Source organism: Lemur catta, chromosome 23 (assembly GCF_020740605.2).
Source record: "Lemur catta isolate mLemCat1 chromosome 23, mLemCat1.pri, whole genome shotgun sequence".
In the NCBI taxonomy this organism is placed as follows: Eukaryota; Metazoa; Chordata; class Mammalia; order Primates; family Lemuridae; genus Lemur; species Lemur catta.
This window is the reverse complement of record NC_059150.1, coordinates 12,488,308-12,505,619: the sequence shown is the minus strand read 5'-3', so window position 1 is coordinate 12,505,619 and position 17,312 is coordinate 12,488,308. Positions and strand designations below refer to the sequence as shown.

The 17,312-nt window shown below is 39.3% G+C and overlaps 1 protein-coding gene across 1 annotated transcript in view; it reads right to left on the bottom strand.

Annotated features, from left to right (window-relative positions):
* The window catches only part of CENPF (centromere protein F), a 46,958-nt gene extending 30,276 nt beyond the window's left edge, over window positions 1-16,682 (bottom strand). The window contains exons 1-10 of the mRNA XM_045536057.1: window positions 16,466-16,682; window positions 15,511-15,713; window positions 14,423-14,619; window positions 12,217-12,347; window positions 11,694-11,785; window positions 9,710-10,001; window positions 8,363-8,565; window positions 4,686-4,811; window positions 3,556-3,684; window positions 410-532 (exon numbers count right to left, since the gene is read on the bottom strand). Coding sequence (XP_045392013.1) covers window positions 410-532; window positions 3,556-3,684; window positions 4,686-4,811; window positions 8,363-8,565; window positions 9,710-10,001; window positions 11,694-11,785; window positions 12,217-12,347; window positions 14,423-14,619; window positions 15,511-15,672 — 1,455 coding nt within the window. The 5' untranslated portion in view covers window positions 15,673-15,713; window positions 16,466-16,682. The remainder of the gene's footprint in view (window positions 1-409; window positions 533-3,555; window positions 3,685-4,685; window positions 4,812-8,362; window positions 8,566-9,709; window positions 10,002-11,693; window positions 11,786-12,216; window positions 12,348-14,422; window positions 14,620-15,510; window positions 15,714-16,465) is intronic.
* Between the last annotated feature and the right edge of the window lie 630 nt (window positions 16,683-17,312).

Sequence of the window (17,312 nt, the reverse complement as noted above, 5' to 3'; positions counted from 1 at the left end):
CCGACCCTTAGGAAAAAGATCTAGATAACATTTCCCCTCAAAAATTTTGTTTCTTTCCATTTAGAAAATCCCTTCCTGTCTTTCCTCCATCCTTCCACCTTCCAGGCACCCTAAAACAATCTTTAAAAAAAAAAAAAGGTACATGTTCTTTACACAAAGTCATGTTTTCCTATAATTGCTAGATGCATAGGAGTCATTATTACATAGAGGAATGGAGAGTGGAAAAATTAACATGTATATCCTGCCATGGGTGATATACAGAACACTATAATCCTTACTTCCAGCAAATAGAAAAGAAAAATGATGTAGTCATAACAGACTACTGACAAACAGTACAGAAATTCTCTTTTCCCCTCGCACTTGGTCCTGCACAGAAATTAAGAAATACTCAGCTCTCCCCTTCGCTCACCTCGATGCTTCTCTTCAGCTCATTCTCCTTGATCTGACTTGCCTGGAATGCCTGTTCAGTTCTGCAGAACTTTTGCTTAAACTCCTCCAAATTTTTTTCTAGCTGTTGCTTTACTGATGTGACCTATGAAAAGGAAAAAAATGGCACAAAGTATCATTTTTATGTTCTTTACTTTTCCAATCATTTATTCTTAAATAATAAAAAGGTCATGGAACATAATAATTGATGCCATTGAGTTTGGCACACAATACACGTCACAGCTAAATATATAACGTAAAATAATGTGAACCTGTAACATCACTTACAAAGGAAAAAAGATTTAACCACAAAAAAAAAAAAAAACTAGATTGTAATAAACAACCAAAAAAGAACAGTTGAGATAAAAAAACAGAGAATGTATTTTCTCATAGACTGGGAGAATGTATTTTCAATATATTTTACAGAATAAAACAGATTATATCCATAATACAATATATAAAGCACGTCTATGATTCAATTTACAAAAAGACCAACTAGTTTTTAAAAAAAGGGCAATGGATAGAAACAGATAATTTTACACAAAAAAAATACTAATGGTTACTGAAAGAAATAACTTCAATAGTAATTAAGGAAATGTGAATTAAAACAATGATATAACATTTTTCACTCCTTACTTGGCAAAATTTTAAATACGCAGATTTTCTCCAATTACCAGGGATGAGAAGAAATGGGCCCTCTCTTACAGCTAGCAAGAGAGCAAACCGCTACAACTCTTTTGAAGGGCGACGTGGCAGTATCCATCAAACATCTGAATACATGTGCCCTGCAAGCCATCAACCTGCCCTACAGAAACATCAGCACAGAGACACCTGCCCAGTGATACTACAAACAGGGCTACAGCAAATGTGTTGAAAACCTAAATATCCATCAGTAGGGGAATGATTAAAGAAACTACAAAACATCCAATAAAAGCAAGGCTCATATAATACTAGCAGAATGTTCCTTTTCAGTTAATAAAACAAAAACAAAAACTCTCAACTATACATTTGTAAATGTATAGCTTTAAAAAAAGAAAGGCCTTAGAGGACACTCATTAAACTGTTAGTAACAATTTGTCCTCGGAAGGGATGAAGGAAAGGGGATTTTTCTTCTTTTTACCAAACTTGGATGGATGGATGGATAGATAGATAGAAAGATGTATCTAGAAGCATGTCAGATAGTTCCTTGTATATAAGAGAAGTCCATAAATGCTAGCTCTCCGCATCCCAGCTGCACTCCCCTATTCCTGATTCCCCTACTAAGAGGAGTCAACATGTTATATCTTTGTTGTATCTTGAATTTAAGAGTTTTAAGCTACATTTTTCATAAAATAAAAGAGACTCTACTTACATTGTACATCCCTAATTTAAGAAAATAAAGACGCAAACACTAAGAAAAACTTACGTCTGACAACAGGTGAATACCTGACACATCAAGGGTAAACTAAGAGGTGTAGCTCTCCAGCACTATTTGTCAAGAAAAGAACAAGCCACTGCATTGCACAGGCTCTGCCTTCTTAAAGCTGCAGATATTTCGTGCTTAAGGGCTGTCCACAGAGCGGCAAACTCATGGAAAGATTCAAGTGATAGGAGGAAGACAACATAAATAACCACAGTGTGTGCCAGACGGTATACACTACGCAGAAAAATTAAGCAAACTAAAGAAAACAGAAAGCATTTGAAGTTAGGGATATAAGTAGTGACCAGAGACAATTTCACTAGGAAGGTGACAATTGAGCAGAAATCGCAAGGAAGTGAAGGAGCCTGAAGCCCTGCAAATCCATCTGGGGAAAGAACATCACCAAGCGGGGCGCAGCAAGAGCAAAGCCCAAAGTTTGCACGTGCTTGGTGAGCTTGACCACGGGCAAGGAGGCCACAGGGGTGAGGGGAAAGCAGGAGAGGCGGTTGACCAGTGACCGGGGGAGGGAGAGCACTTAGGGTCCTGCAGGCCTGTTGAAGGACCTGGCTTTTATCCAAGAGAGACAAGAACTGATTGTGGGTTTTGACCACAGGAGTGCCACGATCTGACTTTGACTTTGAAAGGCTCGCTCTGCTGCTGGTTGGGAACAGACTGTCCGGGGAAAGCCCAGGAGCAGGGAGAGCAGTGAGGAGGCTGGGACAGTAACCCAGGGGAGCGAGGGCGGTGGCTTAGACCAGGGGGTGGCACCAGATAGGGTGAAAAGCGGTCATAGTCAACCTAAAACATAAAGAGAGACATACAAGTCGGGCTTATTCTTAGCAGGGAGGTAGAGATACATATGGAGGGTTTCTGGGGGGGGCCACCAAGACTCTACTCCTGACACAGGGAAGGGTGATAAGAGAGAATGCCACAGAATAATCTATTGACGTGTACATTTGTTCTATATGGATTTCATATTTTAACACAAGTTGAAATATGATACATATACACACAAATACACATGCACACACATATACATATAGATATGCAAATATGTGTGTGTGTATGTAAACAATTTAAAGATAGAGTCGGCAGTTTTAATGGACTAATTTGAGGCACAGAGAGGAAGAAAAAGAACTGAGGATGACACAGAAGTTTGGGCCCGAGTAACGTGGAGAACAGAACTGCTGGCTGCTGGGATAAGGAAGACTAACAGAGGAGCAGGTTTGAAAAACTAATACCTGGAGTTCAGTGAGGAGCATGTGAAGTGTGAAATGCCTGTTAGATACGCAGGTGGGAGGAGAATACAGTCCAGAACAGTCATCCAGGCTGGGGATGGAAAAATCATCATCATATAGATGATACGTAAGGCCAGCAAACTGGAAGAGACCACTTTTGGAGTGAGTCTTAAGCCAGTAAATGGATTATCACTTTCAGGGCTTTAACTATTTGGAGCATAGACCGCATGGAACGGCTCCCACCAAGAACCACCAGAACAACAGAGACCTCCACGGACCTTCAGATCTGAAACCCGGACTCACCACCCTCTTTCTCTAGACGAGAAAACTGAGACCCAGAAGGTTCTGTTTGCTCTCCATTTTGATAAGTAAGGAAAGTGAAGATAGAACAGTTTTCCTTTAAAAGTGTCGTATGTCAGCTGTGGTAGGGAAATAACACTTCTGAGGAAAAGGGGGGACTGCTGAGGAGGGAGAGAGATGCTAGCGCCCTACTTTGTCCAGCTCAGCCTGCAGGACGTTGCGCGTGTTCTTGGCTTGCTGTAGCTCCTGGGTGAGTTTGGCTTTCATCTGGGTGCACTCTTGGTCCAGTGTCTGGAAAGACCGCTGCTGACGAGAGAGCTCCTGCAAAACAAAGAGCGTACACGTCAGCTCTTTGGCAAGGGAGATCCAGGGTGAGACACAAACATCCCAACAGGCGATGCTGTTCCGAGCTCTTCTGAGCTCGCAGGAGACAGCAGGGAGCCGGGCAGGCCATCCCCTCAATGATAAACATAATCGGTATCAACGCTGGGCCCAGTAATCAAATTCAGGTCCTTCAGGGGACAGGGAAGGAGTCCATCAGTTGACCTTGTGGCAACTGGCCTGTTTCCGCCTCAGCCCTAGTTGTCCATGTATCATCTCTATCTCGAAGGATTGGGAACCAGAGAGAAGAGCTAAGCTGCAATCGTCACAGCTCAGCTGAGAAATCAAACACGCTCAAAAATGGCGTTTAAAACATCCCAAACCATATACCACTTAAAATGGTCTTAAGTTTATAAGAATAGGAAGTATACAACACCCATTAACTTTGAGAACCACAGAAGGATGCCAGTTAACATTTCCAGTCACTCTTGTTCAAAGACCATAGACTGTCAATCCATACAATATTCAGGCTAACTGCCCTGGAAGAACCCAACTGGCAGCAGTACTTACAGAAGGGCACCTTGCACCCTAACTCGTCTGCCAGCTTCATTCCTCACCATCATCAACTACCTTTCTATTAACTTATGTGCCAACCTGTGGGCTTTAAACACAACTAGAGAATGTAATACAACATCCTTCCCAGCAGAGAGAATGTCTGAAAGCTTTCCTACCCAGTATCAACTCCCAAACAAATCAGAAAACATGGATTAAAAAGAGAAAGTTCTGACTACTAATTCTCTTCTCCAAATCAAAACCTGAAAGATGGAAAAAGTACAAAATACAAGTGCAAAGGAAACTAAAGTGAACTTTCATTCGCAAAGCTTTTCCCTGCTCATAGAATTTCCCAAATTATGAAAAACAGTTCCCCTTCCCAAATGATCAAACTATGAAAAACCCACAGAGACTTTCAAACAAACTCTTCATGAGCCCATTTACCTTACCTCATGAAATTCCTTTTCTTTTTCCTTAATTTTCTGTTCCAGGGAACATCTGGCACTTTCTGCATTTTGTCGCTGGCAACTCAAATCTTCAGTCAATTTTTTCAATTTTTGTTCCAATGCAGTACACTAACAACAAATAAAAACGTTCAAGACAAAACAGAAATGATTCAAGTTAAGAAGCAAATAGCTCGTGTTTTAAAAAAATTAGTCCCAAGATCTGTTTCAAGCTTACCCTTGTTTTCATATTTTTACTCCCTAAAAGGTTGGGTTTAAAACTATAAGCCAAATACTAAAACCACTAGAATTATTCTAGCACACAATTTATATTTGGGAAATATTAGCGAGGATGTAAAGCATTAGCCCATTTAAATAAATAGTCTGTAATTTGTGCCATGAATAAAGAGATCAGCATGTCTAATGAGAGCTCTAACATTTTGTTGCATGGAAATGAGAGGTTAAAATGCAGTGGTGTTAACCTATGTGATTTAAAGTCTGTAAAACAATCAGGGGTGCCCATTACTCTCATATGATAGTCTGTTTCAAGTGTAATGGATTTTGTGGGAAATTTTAAATATTAAAATGTTTCTTTCCACAATGTTCCCACTAAGCCACTTTACATTCCTGGAGGTTCATGGCACTCCAGAGAGTATCCCAACTGGTTTTTAATCAAGCTGCCATAAGCAACACAAAGAACATTCTATTAGCTTTTTTCCATAGCCAGTTATCCCTGAATTAATATTTAAAACATGAACCACATGAAAATTTAGAATACTCTTCCGAAATTAGATTGGAACAAAATGGTCTTAAATCTTCAAGTGCTAAAACCCATTCCTCTGAATCTTCTCCATGGGCTCAAATCCGTAAACCACCCCACAAAACGACGCTAAGGACCCAGGGACTAACAAGACCCCTCCATGCTGGTGGGGAACAATTTCCCACTCCTGCAGAAACGTGTTCCAGTATGGCAAGAGATTCTCCAAAATCTGATTTGAAACTGTGAGAAATATTAAAAATATAACTGAGAATTCAGAGGAAGAGAAAATACTACGTAATACTTTGCCAAAAGACCAGTAGGCCACCAATTATGTATGAACTAATCAAAGATGAAAAGGGCCAAGCTGGCCACTAATGACTAAGTGATTTTGAAAATATCAGAACTTTAAAAATACCCAATTCAAACGGTAAACTTTTGAGCCAGGGGTTCAAATTAATCCAATGCCTTAGGACATTAAGACACCTTTGCCATTATCTCTATTGTCCCAGAATTTTTAAACACCCAAGGAAAAGTATTACAGAGATTATTTATAACAATAATAAATATGAATTCAACAAATATTTATTGAGAGCCTACTATATGTCAAGCACTGTTTTAGGCACTGAGGGTATGGCAATAAACAACAGACAAAAGTCATTGCCCAAACGGTGGTCCAAAATTTTGATGGTTAACAAACTGCAGGGGGAAAAAAAAAAAAAAAATCAAAAAAAACCACCACCTCATACCATAGAGTAAATGAATGGACCCTTGGCGCCCTCTACTGGCACACCTTCAAACTGCAACACATCCCAGTAATGGATCTCAGATCAACAAATCCTTTCCTACTAGACATAGAGGTTAAAAAAGTCTTTAAAAGGTATTTATATTGTATTTAGAATTTTTTTTAATGGAATTCTATTATCAACGATGCACAATCATGTAAGAGTAGTCGACCACTAGGTGTCAATGAATGCTCCATAATATTCTAAAATAGTAGCCAGAGCTCAAGTCCTTGAAAATAGGTAGCATATGACCCTGGGCACTCACTCCCTTAATCTCTCTGGGCCTGAGCTTTGCATCTGTGCAGTATAGGGGCTGAACTCCAGGTTTGCTGCCAGCTCAACACTCTGTTTCTAAATGAATTCAAGCCTTGTATCCCACAGTTTTTAAATACTTGGAAAAGACATATACTATGAACAGCGTACGTGCACTTAAGAACATGTACTGATTTTTGTTACAGTAACTTCATTTCATTTAATAGGCAATTCTAATGGTAGATCAGGAAACACAGCATAATTCTATTTCAGCAACACATTTGACAAAGTCATATTATATCCTATGGGATAAGATGGAGGAAAGTAGACTGAATTTACAGTTAGGTAGATTTGTAGCTCACTGGAAAAGAGGAATCCAAAAAAAAAAAATCTGATCCCAGAAAGCAAATAAAAGTAATGTGTCTGCTGCAGTGGATTTTACCTACAATCTCAGAAATAGCTAACGAGTTTATTAAAAGTAAATTCTTCAGGTCCACCTCAGATGTGGGTCTAACAGGATCAATTTCGAAAGGTTCTCTGTGATTTTGACAATTAGCCAAGTGAGGAACTGCAGGGCCAGAACACAAATAATGACAATATAAAGGGTCATAAGGGGGATGCCAGGAGGAAAGGAGCTCACAAAGATGAGAAAGATGGAAGGAGTCTGACCTGGGGAGAGGGTATTCCCAGCAAAAAAGGCAAAGGTCAGCAAAACAGTGGGCCTGGAGAAAGATTAGGTTCAGGAAACACCAAATCCTCATGGTTGCTCTTAGAAGATAATTCAGTTTTTCTCTACAATACTTGTTGCCACATACCGTACTCTTTATGTTACTTATTTATGTTATTTTCTGCCTCCCCTATTAAGACAAATCTGCATTGGGCAATGATTTTTGTATATTTATAGCTGCTCCAGCCCCCAGTCTATAATGCCTGATATACAGCAGGCACTCAATAAATATTTGTGAAATGAAATGAGTCAGTGAATGAATGAATGAATGAATGCTAGAAAAAAGAGAAGAAAAGAATAGAGAGGTAGGCTGGGGCCAAAGCAACAACAACAACAAAAAAAAAAAAATTAAAGACTTAAATGACTGGCTACGAAGCTTGGCCTTAGTTGGAGCCTTAGGAAGAAGATTCAATGGTGGGCGTACAGTTGTCCCTCAGTATCTGTGGAGGATTAATTCCAGGAAGCTCCCCACCCCAAGGATACTAAAATTTGCAGATGGTCGAGTACCTTATATAAAATGGTGCAATATTTGCATATAACCCACGTACGTTCTGTTGTAATATTTAAATCATCTCTATATTACTTATAATTCCTAATACAATGTAAATGCTATGAAAATAGTTGTTATACTTTATTGTTTAGGGAATAATAACAAGAAAAACATCTGTACATGTTCAGTACAGATTCAACCATCTGTTTTTTTCCTAAATATTTTCGATTCACAGTTGGTTGAATCCACAGATGCAGAACACAGATACAGAGAGCCAGCTGTATATATACTGAATCCAAAAGCAGATCAATCAAATCCTATCATATGTCCTAAAACTCTTTTAAAGTTCCATTACCTTAAGTGCCTATTCTATGGGCCACGTACCATGCCAGGTGCTATGTATATATTTTCTTTATTCTTCACCACATCCTGAGATACAAGAGATCAATAACTCGCACAAAGTCACTTAATGGGAAAATGTGGTACCAGGATTAATCCCAAATCTGCACAACTCTAAAACAGCTTTCTAGTTCAAGTCCATGAACAGTGCTAGTATATATTAACAAAGATCATTACTAACATTTATTTCATATACTTAAGTATAAAATACCCTTTCCAGATAATTGTATGAAAAGATGGAGATGTCTCAATAATTCATGAAAAGTCAAATACCTTGGTTGATGCCTGGTCGTATTGTGCTGTTGTTCTCACTAGTTCATCCCTATTTTTGTTCAAAACTTTCTCTTTTTCAATTAATTCCACTTTTGCTTTCTCCAGTTGGAGTTGGAGTTCTTGAAATTTATTCACTTGGCCTTTCATTTCTTTTTCTTGTCCTTGTAGACGTAGTTCCAACTCATTAATCTTGCTTCTTAGCTCTTAAACCACAAACAAAAACCACATTCCAGTTAGTGTATGTTTCATAAAATGCTCAGAATTTATCATTTATTTTACTGTACTCTGAAATCTTTAGTAAGACAAATATAAACAATTTACATTAAACATAGAAGCTACTTTAATTGATTTTATTTCAATGGTCAGTTTCTACTGTCATTTATATTCAAATACTCTATAGAAAGCAAAAGAAACATATTTTCTTATGTTCTCACAAAGAAACATGGGAGGAAATGCTTTTCTAAAATCACAAATACTACCTTATTGAGGCTATAAAAAGTACATCACATATAACACCAAATTTGTTTAAAAATCACCGCTTGGTTTTATACACTGGCAAACTCATATTTGTTTTGTGCCCATATCCATGCAAATTAGTGCTAAGCAGTTAAAAGTTCACCCTCCTATATTCTCTGCTAGCTTTACCTCCAGTAAAGATCAAGACAGTGTGAACCTCCTATACTGCCAAAATTAACAATGATTCTTTTTGCCATTTTTTTCCACACACACACACACACACACACACACACACACACAGGACACTGGTTCCAATGGCGTTGGCAGTGTGACAGCTCTCACCAGTGAACACTGATGATGATTTTCAATATATCATAGCACTGGAAATTAACATATTCTACAGAGTGGATTCCAAAACACCACCTGGTACCCTTGGCTGTCAGCTGCAGCAGGGCACAGCAGCCAAGGTTACAGGTTTGCTCCCATATGGACAGCCTGGCAGTGAAGAGCAAAGCTACTCTGCATATGCAGGCACAACCTCTGGCCAAAGCTGGTCAGACCACAGGCTTGTTCTGTGGGCCACAAAGGAGCTAGATGAGAAATGTGGGGAATGCAAACTATACCCAACCTACTCACCCTGCCTCTGGAAGGATAACTCAAAGCCTCTCAACCTACTTTTAAAGGTTTCAGGATACCAGCGTCTCAATGCAAAAATTATCAAAGTTCATTCCAAAACTGTGATATCTTTTATCATTATCGAAAGGACAGTATTTCATATAACCAGCCTGAGATGCTGAACACTGATGTGTCTAACAAAACACATAAGCACGTTCTAGGATTAAAATATGAGAAATCACCTCTGAAATTATCAAATTTAGCTCGAGAAGTTACCTTGATTCTGTGCTTTTAATTGACCCAAAAGAGGAGAACTGCTAGAATTATCACAGAAGCTGCTATTAGCATCTCTTTTCCCTCTTCGCAAAGCTGATCGACTTGGAGTCACCTCTTGTTCCCCAGAAAAGTTAGATGCAGAGAAATCTCTCCTAACTGGAGTTTTCTGAGAATTGGATGAAAGGCGACTTGGGGTCTTCTCTTGTTGCCATGAGAACACAGACGATGAAGCCTGGTGTCGAGCAATGTCTCGGTGATTCATGCTGGTTTGGGGAATGGTCTGGCTTGCTTTCTGTACAAAAAGACACTTTTTAGAGCCCTTTGGAAATCTCAATAGTCAAGGCTATTTATTTTCAGACAAAACATAAAGCCATAATACCAAGAAGTTGACACTTGCACTGTATACCAGGAAAGAACATTCATCCAGTTAAGGGAACCATAAATCCCAATACCCAGTGATGAAATTTTCTAATGGTCAGATTTCTCAGCATTGAAGGGGTAAGCCACTACCATCTGAGGCCCAACCTATTGAAAATGGGCTAAGTCTTAGTATTTACTCTGCATCCCTCTTGTCATCCATTAAACATGTGAGTATTCACTGCCATCTCGATTTCTAAAACTGGCTTTCCTTTGCCTGCCCTTGGTCACCTCACTCTGTAGCTTTGAACAGAGAATTAAAATGAAACATTAGCCTAAATCAAGAATCTCACTTTCCATCGTACCACTTCCCTCACCCGAGAAAAGGTCATATAGAGTGTTTTATATAACAGACATTTGTGGATTATCTAATGCTTTGCATTGTTTTTTCTGTTCTTCTGTCTATATCCCTCTGACAAATATCAAGACTCGGTGGGCTATAGATGCAGCATTAAATTTTTTAGGGCAAGCACTTTTCTTGCCACAGGAAGAGGTTTAATGTTTACAGAGACTCACATTCTCCATAAAATAACTGTGAGAGTCAACATTAGGGGCAGAAATGATACCAGTGACTGAGTTGGGTGACAAAGCACATGATATTTCTAGAACAAACCTGAAAATTAGAATTTAATTTTTATTCACCTCGATAAGCAATGCCTTAACTTAGATATGTATATCAGAATCCTGGTAACCTCAAAACAAAGGTTAAAGGCATGAACGGAGTAAAAATTGTTAAAGTTCTAAGAAATAGGTACTTTTTGAACCTCAGTATTTAAAATACTTATAAATTCAGCCTTAAATTGTTCGCTGAATAGTTCATATGTTTAGTGGGAAGACACCATTAAGTGCGAGACTTGGATTTTTTTTTTTAGCAAATAACATCATGTGAACAGAAATGATAGAGGTAAAATTCAATAGATACCAAGGTATTTTCAGGGTCAGTCCCTGAACTAGAAGCACGGGTTTTAGAAACCTGCATTTTGTTTAGTTTGTTGACATTAAACAAATCTTTTCACCTATCTCTGCTTATTTATCAATATCAGTATGGAGTTTAAAACTCTTCTCAGCAACGTATTCAAAAGCATTGAGAAAACTATGTTGATAATGTTCTTCTCTGAAATAAACATTTCACAAAAACCAACCCTCAAATCCCAAGTCCCTGGTAGTAATGACCGCATTCCATCAAAAGGATGGTACAGGAAACAATTGCCCCCAGGTGAGGAAGCCAACCAGTGAGCCTCAGGGATAATTCTCTGGTCCTACCCTCTCCAAACATGCTCTGTATCATTAGATCTTAACAGGGAAATAATTAAATGGCTACGGTTTCCATAGAATTCTGTGAACATTTAATATTTGGGGATTTCTAACCTCCCCACTCTATTTTACTCACTCCTACCTATTTTTAAAACTAAAAAATAATCACCCCTAATGAGCCAGGGACTTTTTCTCAGTGTAAGAGAAATACATCAGCTCTATGTAAAACAGACTTTTCTCTACCCTTGTTCTATCTTACATCAAAGCACTTCTATGACTACATACTCTATCATAGGGCCCATGACTAACTTACTTTAGCCTGCAAGGCTTTAACCTCTGCCTCTAATCTTTTTCGTTCTTCAACTTCTTTATTATATTTTTCTTTTAGAACTTCATACTTGGAACCTAAAAACAAACAATGAAATACAGTTTTATTTCAGTCACTAATTTCATGAAGGAATTCACAGGTCAACAATGATTATACACAGGCTAGAAATATCTTAGTATACCACGAAGAAAGAACATTTTAGTTAGGGGAGTAGATTTAAATATTGATCAAATTACTCAAATATCAAAATACACGGAAACAGGTGTTTTGAATATTCTGAAACTGAATTTCTTTTAAAATGCACGAGAGAAGGATAAAGTGAAAGCTTAAAGGCTTAACCCAGTGGCCCAACATAATTCAACAGATATGCAAATGGATACGTAGCAAGTGGTTGCAGCTTTTAAAAATCAAATTAAAAGTTTAATTCAAAGTCTAATTAAGTCATTTCTTTTACAGAATTAAAAATCTCAATAAAAGAGCTGTTTATACCAAAGGAAAAAATCTTTACCGCTATAATAGTAACTTGGTGTTAGCGGAGTTGTAAAAATGTTTTGTGGTGTTTGTGGTGTACTGCACGGATTCAGAGCGACATCTGCAGACTGTGCAGCTTGTTGGCTTCTTTCAAGTTCAGATTTACACCTGTTAGAAAGGACCCAAGAGGCAGACAAATCAGTTAGAGCACAGGCTACAGAATACCAATGGCATACATTCCCAGAGGAGAATAAACTTACAAAGAAAACCATCCTCAATGAATTCTTAATTAATAAGAACTATGGGCCAGACATAAATGCCTTTAAAGGAACTCAGTCTAGTTAGAGAAACAGAAATACAAGCCAATAATTCTGATGTTATAAAGGCTATAATGAAAATCTGTAATAATTACTATTATATAAGAGCAAAAAGTCAAGGGGTTAGGGATATATTCCCAGCAAATATTATATGCTAAGCCAAAGGCCCAGGGATACAAAGGAACCCAGATCTTGAGAAACAGCGGAGGAAAGGGATGTCATTGAAGCAGGCGCTCAAATCATGAGAATGGACAAACCAGAGAATTAGTATTTAATTGCTAATTCAGTAGTAATTCATAATTGTTAATGATATTACTTATGATATTTAGTTAATACAAAAACAGACTTGATGTACTGATCTCGTATCATATGATATTTTAAAAACAGAGATTAAGTTAATATAATGCATCTAGAAAAGATATGGTTGGAAATAGTTACAAAGAAATGGAGAAAGTAAGTTATGTATTGTACATAAGTACAGAATACCCATATCATTCAAGCAAGTTCTGAACACCTTTCAGAACCAAACAACCCACATTAAAAGAGGGCTTAATTCTTGCAAGTCTGATTTCAGCTTAATATAAGAAATAAAATAAACACTCCATTAGAATGGCTAATTGGATACACCAGTCTCTTTGTCATGGGCCCATTACTTAAAACAGAGCATGAAGAAAGTAACTCAGTGCCCTTAGCTCCAGCCAGCTCCAAACTCAATCTGGAAAGGAAGAGCCAATGTGTGAGCTAAAAGATATGACTACTCAGCAAATCAAATCACCACATTTGAGCTTACAGTAGGTAATAACAACATCCAATAGAAATGTTCTATTAGTATTAAAAAAGCAACAAGAAATAAGTAAAATCAACTTTAATATTTTAACTAATTTCAAGATATTATTATTCCAGCTTTTAGTCAAAAATGATTAATGAAATATTTTACTTTTTTTTGTATTAAATCTTCAGAATATGGCATGCATTATATATTCACAGTTCATCTCAATTTGCACCAGCCACATTTCAAGTGCTCAATAGCCCCACATAGCCAGTAGCTACTGTATTGGAAAGTGCAAACTGCCAGAGGTGGAACAAGGTTGGTGATTCTAGAGATCAATTTTGAATAACCTTGTAAAACCTGTGTCTCTTTTCCCTCTCAAATTCACATCTTATCCCCTTGTGCCTTATTTGAAGAAAAAAAAAAAGTGATTGATTTTAAACATTAAAGTATACCCTGCTATTACTTTCATAAACCTTTTGTTTCTCCTTTCTCCTGGGAAGAAAAAACACAAACCATCACCACCACCAAAAAAAGCATTAAAAAGCTAAAAGCTGTTTTCTACTAGGTTGAACTATATATATGAGATTTCCAATAGCAGCAATTTTGACAAACATTCCACATGGTTCAACCTACTTTGTTGGAGACCTTCCTGAAACCTAATAGGTGGCCATTGATAGAGAAAATAAGTTTCTATACTGCACTTGAAGGTTACCAGTAAGAATTTAAAAACTATATTCAGTTGTTTTTACAGTCTAGAGTTTATCACCATGCTCAGCAAGAGTATTTGTACACCAAACGTACTATGGGGGGTATCCTAACCCTATGATAATAATAATGACAACTAATAACTCAAGTGTCCATCAATACATGAGTGAATTAATAAACTGTGGTATATGTATACCATGGAGTACTACTCAGCTACAAAAAACAATGGTGATCTAACACTTCTTGTATTATGCTGGATAGAGGTGTAGCCCATTGTACTAAGTGAAGTATAACAAGAAGGGAAAAACAAGAAACACATGTACTCACCATCAAATTAGTATTAATTGATCAACACAAATTTATAATAATTACATAGTTAAAGGAAAAGATAAATGCATCTGACAAACACATACAAACAACATCCATAAATTACCATTCAAAAACATTACCTTTTAAGTTCCTGTTCCAGTTTTTCTATTTGCTTTTTGGTTGAATTCAGTTGTCCTTCCTGAAAATTCACCTGTGACTCTTTGACTTGAAGTTCATGAGAAATCTTCTGCTTAGTTTTCTCCAGATTTTCGCATATTTCTATCAATCTTTGATGCTCTCTTTTCAGGTTTGTGCCCTCAGTTTTTTCATTTTCGACCTAATGGGAATTGTTGAGAAGAAAACAGATCCATTATTTCAGAAATTTACCAAGTATTATTTGTAGCTCTGAGTCCCATACCGACTAATTTTCTGAGATATGGTTGTAATAAGCTAGAAATCAGAGCTTTATGGACACAAATTTTAAATGACCACATTTCGAAGCCTATAGATAGAATAGTTCCACAAAGTTATGCATGACATCATCTTGGGTCAGGGCTACAAATACGCATCCTAAAAAGGGAGGCTTTAATAGCCTTTCAAGAATTAAAAAAAATCAAAAATAAGCCCTATAAATCCCCCTTAGCAATTCATTTTCAAGTTTGGCTGCTAAAGCTAGTTATTGTAAGAAACTGGAAAATTCTCCCACAGGCAAAAACATTCTAGAAGTAGTGATTATGTCACTATATGGTTGGCTGATACAGAGGTAATGAAGAAGTACTAGTCCCGAAGAGAAGAGGTTCAGGACTACAAAGGTAAAAAAAAAAAAAAAAAAGTCCACTCTCAAAAAGCAATGACCATTTAACTATAAAATGCTCTAATAGTGTCCCCAGATTTGGAGCCAGAGACTTTTGGCCTTGTTGCTGTGCAATGCAAAAGCAACTCCCAGTTCATGGTCCCAACAGAAGTTAAAATTGAACTCAGTAGCCCTCAATATTCGCAGGTGAGCAGAAATGAGGGCAGAGGATGGAGAAAATTAGAGGCAATTAAAATAAAAATGACTCCAAAGTGGGGGGGGGGGAGGGGATTACCACTTGAAGACAGCAAAATCATTGTTCCCTAAATTTAAAGACGATAGGATTCATTGAAAAATGAGTGAACTGTTTTCAATACCAGCACTTCTCTGATAATAATGAGTGAACAGTAGCAAAGACCAGAGCCTCAGGGGTACCTTCTGCTTTTGCTTCTGCAGCGCAGCCTCCAGAGTATCAAGCTGAAACTGCCTTTGCTGCTTTTCCTTCTTCAGTTTGTCCAGCTGTCCTTCCAGCTCTTGAATTTTCTGAAGAGCTCTTGTAGGCAGGCCTTCTTTCCATTCTTCCAAAGCCCAGCTCATTTTGTTCTCCCTTCTTTATTGTGCCGGCATTTATAAATAAACTGAAAAGAAAAGCTCTCGTGGGACCACTAACCTCCACCTCATAATTTCCCTTTGTCACAATTCCCCTTCACCAAAAAAACAAACAAACAAACAAAAAAAAAAAAACCCCAAAACGTGAGTCCCCTCCTACTCTGCCATGACTGGGGTCTGAGAATGACAACCCTGCCTCCTCCTCCTCCAGACTCGGACCCATATCATTTATTTCTGGGTCCTCATAACATAGCAGGGCCTGGCACACAGGCCCGTCCAAACAAACGTGGATGGGAGGAAAAAGAAGGTCGGGGGAGAGAGAAATGCTCTTGTAAACTAACAATAGGCACGCCGCCCCGCCGCCCCGCCGCCCGGATCAAAACCCAAGCTAGCATCTCCTCAATGAAACGTAGGCCCAGGGTCCGAATTTCAAACAGGAGCCACTAATTCCCGGACTTGGAAGGCTGCTTGTTGATACCCGGTCATCTCCAGTTCTTTTACCTTATGGAGGAGTAAACTGATCCCCACCAATGCCAGTTGGTGACCGAGCGGGGTCTCCGAGCCCCAGTGCGAGCCCAGACTCACCCCGGAGAAGAGGGCGCCGACTCCCCTACGAACCTCACCCGGGGGCCGAGCCTCCCGTCGGGTCGGGAGGGAGGGGACGGTCCGCGGCGCCTACGGGGGCTGCGAGCGTGATCCCAGAGGCACCGCCGCCCAGCGTCCGCGGGCAGAAAGCCAGCGCCGCCCGCCGCCCGAGCCGGGACCCTGGCAGGACACTCACCTCGCTCCCCTCGCTCCCGCGGAAGGAAAAACAGCCTCTCGGAGAGTCCGGTTCCGGTGCGATCTCCGCGGGCTGGAGCCCAGATTCCGATTCAAACCGCCCGCGACCGCTACTCGTGCTCGACTCGCCCGCCTCCGGTCTCGACGAAACTCACCTCCGCGCCTATTGGTCACTGTGAGCGGCCGTGGACCAATCCGCTTCCGCGCACTCGGACCGCCGCTTTTGATTGGTCCTTTTGGACGGATTTTAAAAACAAGCCATCCACTGGCGGTGCCTGCGCCTGGGTTAATGAGCTTTTTTGTTGTTGCGGAGACGCAGAGACCACGTGTTTTTGCTGGTGCTAGACTGGATTTGGACCGCTATTTCCCTAAATGCCAGAGAACTGGCCCGCTGATTATGAGGGTGTGGTCTACCGCCTACAGCCAGGGGGAGTGTGCTGCCTGCTGAAAACTCACATACTGCACACACAAATCTGCTTATTTATTAAATATATAACTTAGGACATTGATACTAAGTACTGTGCTTGTCATGCATTCTTTATATGGTGTCATTCTTAACAATTGTTTGAGTAAAGTATTATCCTTATTTTTTTTATTTAAAAGTTAACTGAGGCAGCGGGGCGCGGTGGCTCACGCCTGTAATCCGAGCACTCTGGGAGGCCGAGGCGGGAGGATTGCTCGAGGTCAGGAGTTCGAGACCAGCCTGAGCAAGAGTGAGACCCGTCTCTACTAAAAATAGAAAGAAATTAGCCTGTAGTCCCAGCTACTCGGGAGGCTGAGGCAGAAGGACTGCTTGAGCCCAGGAGTTTGAGGTTGATGTGAGCTAGGCTGACACCACAGTACTCTAG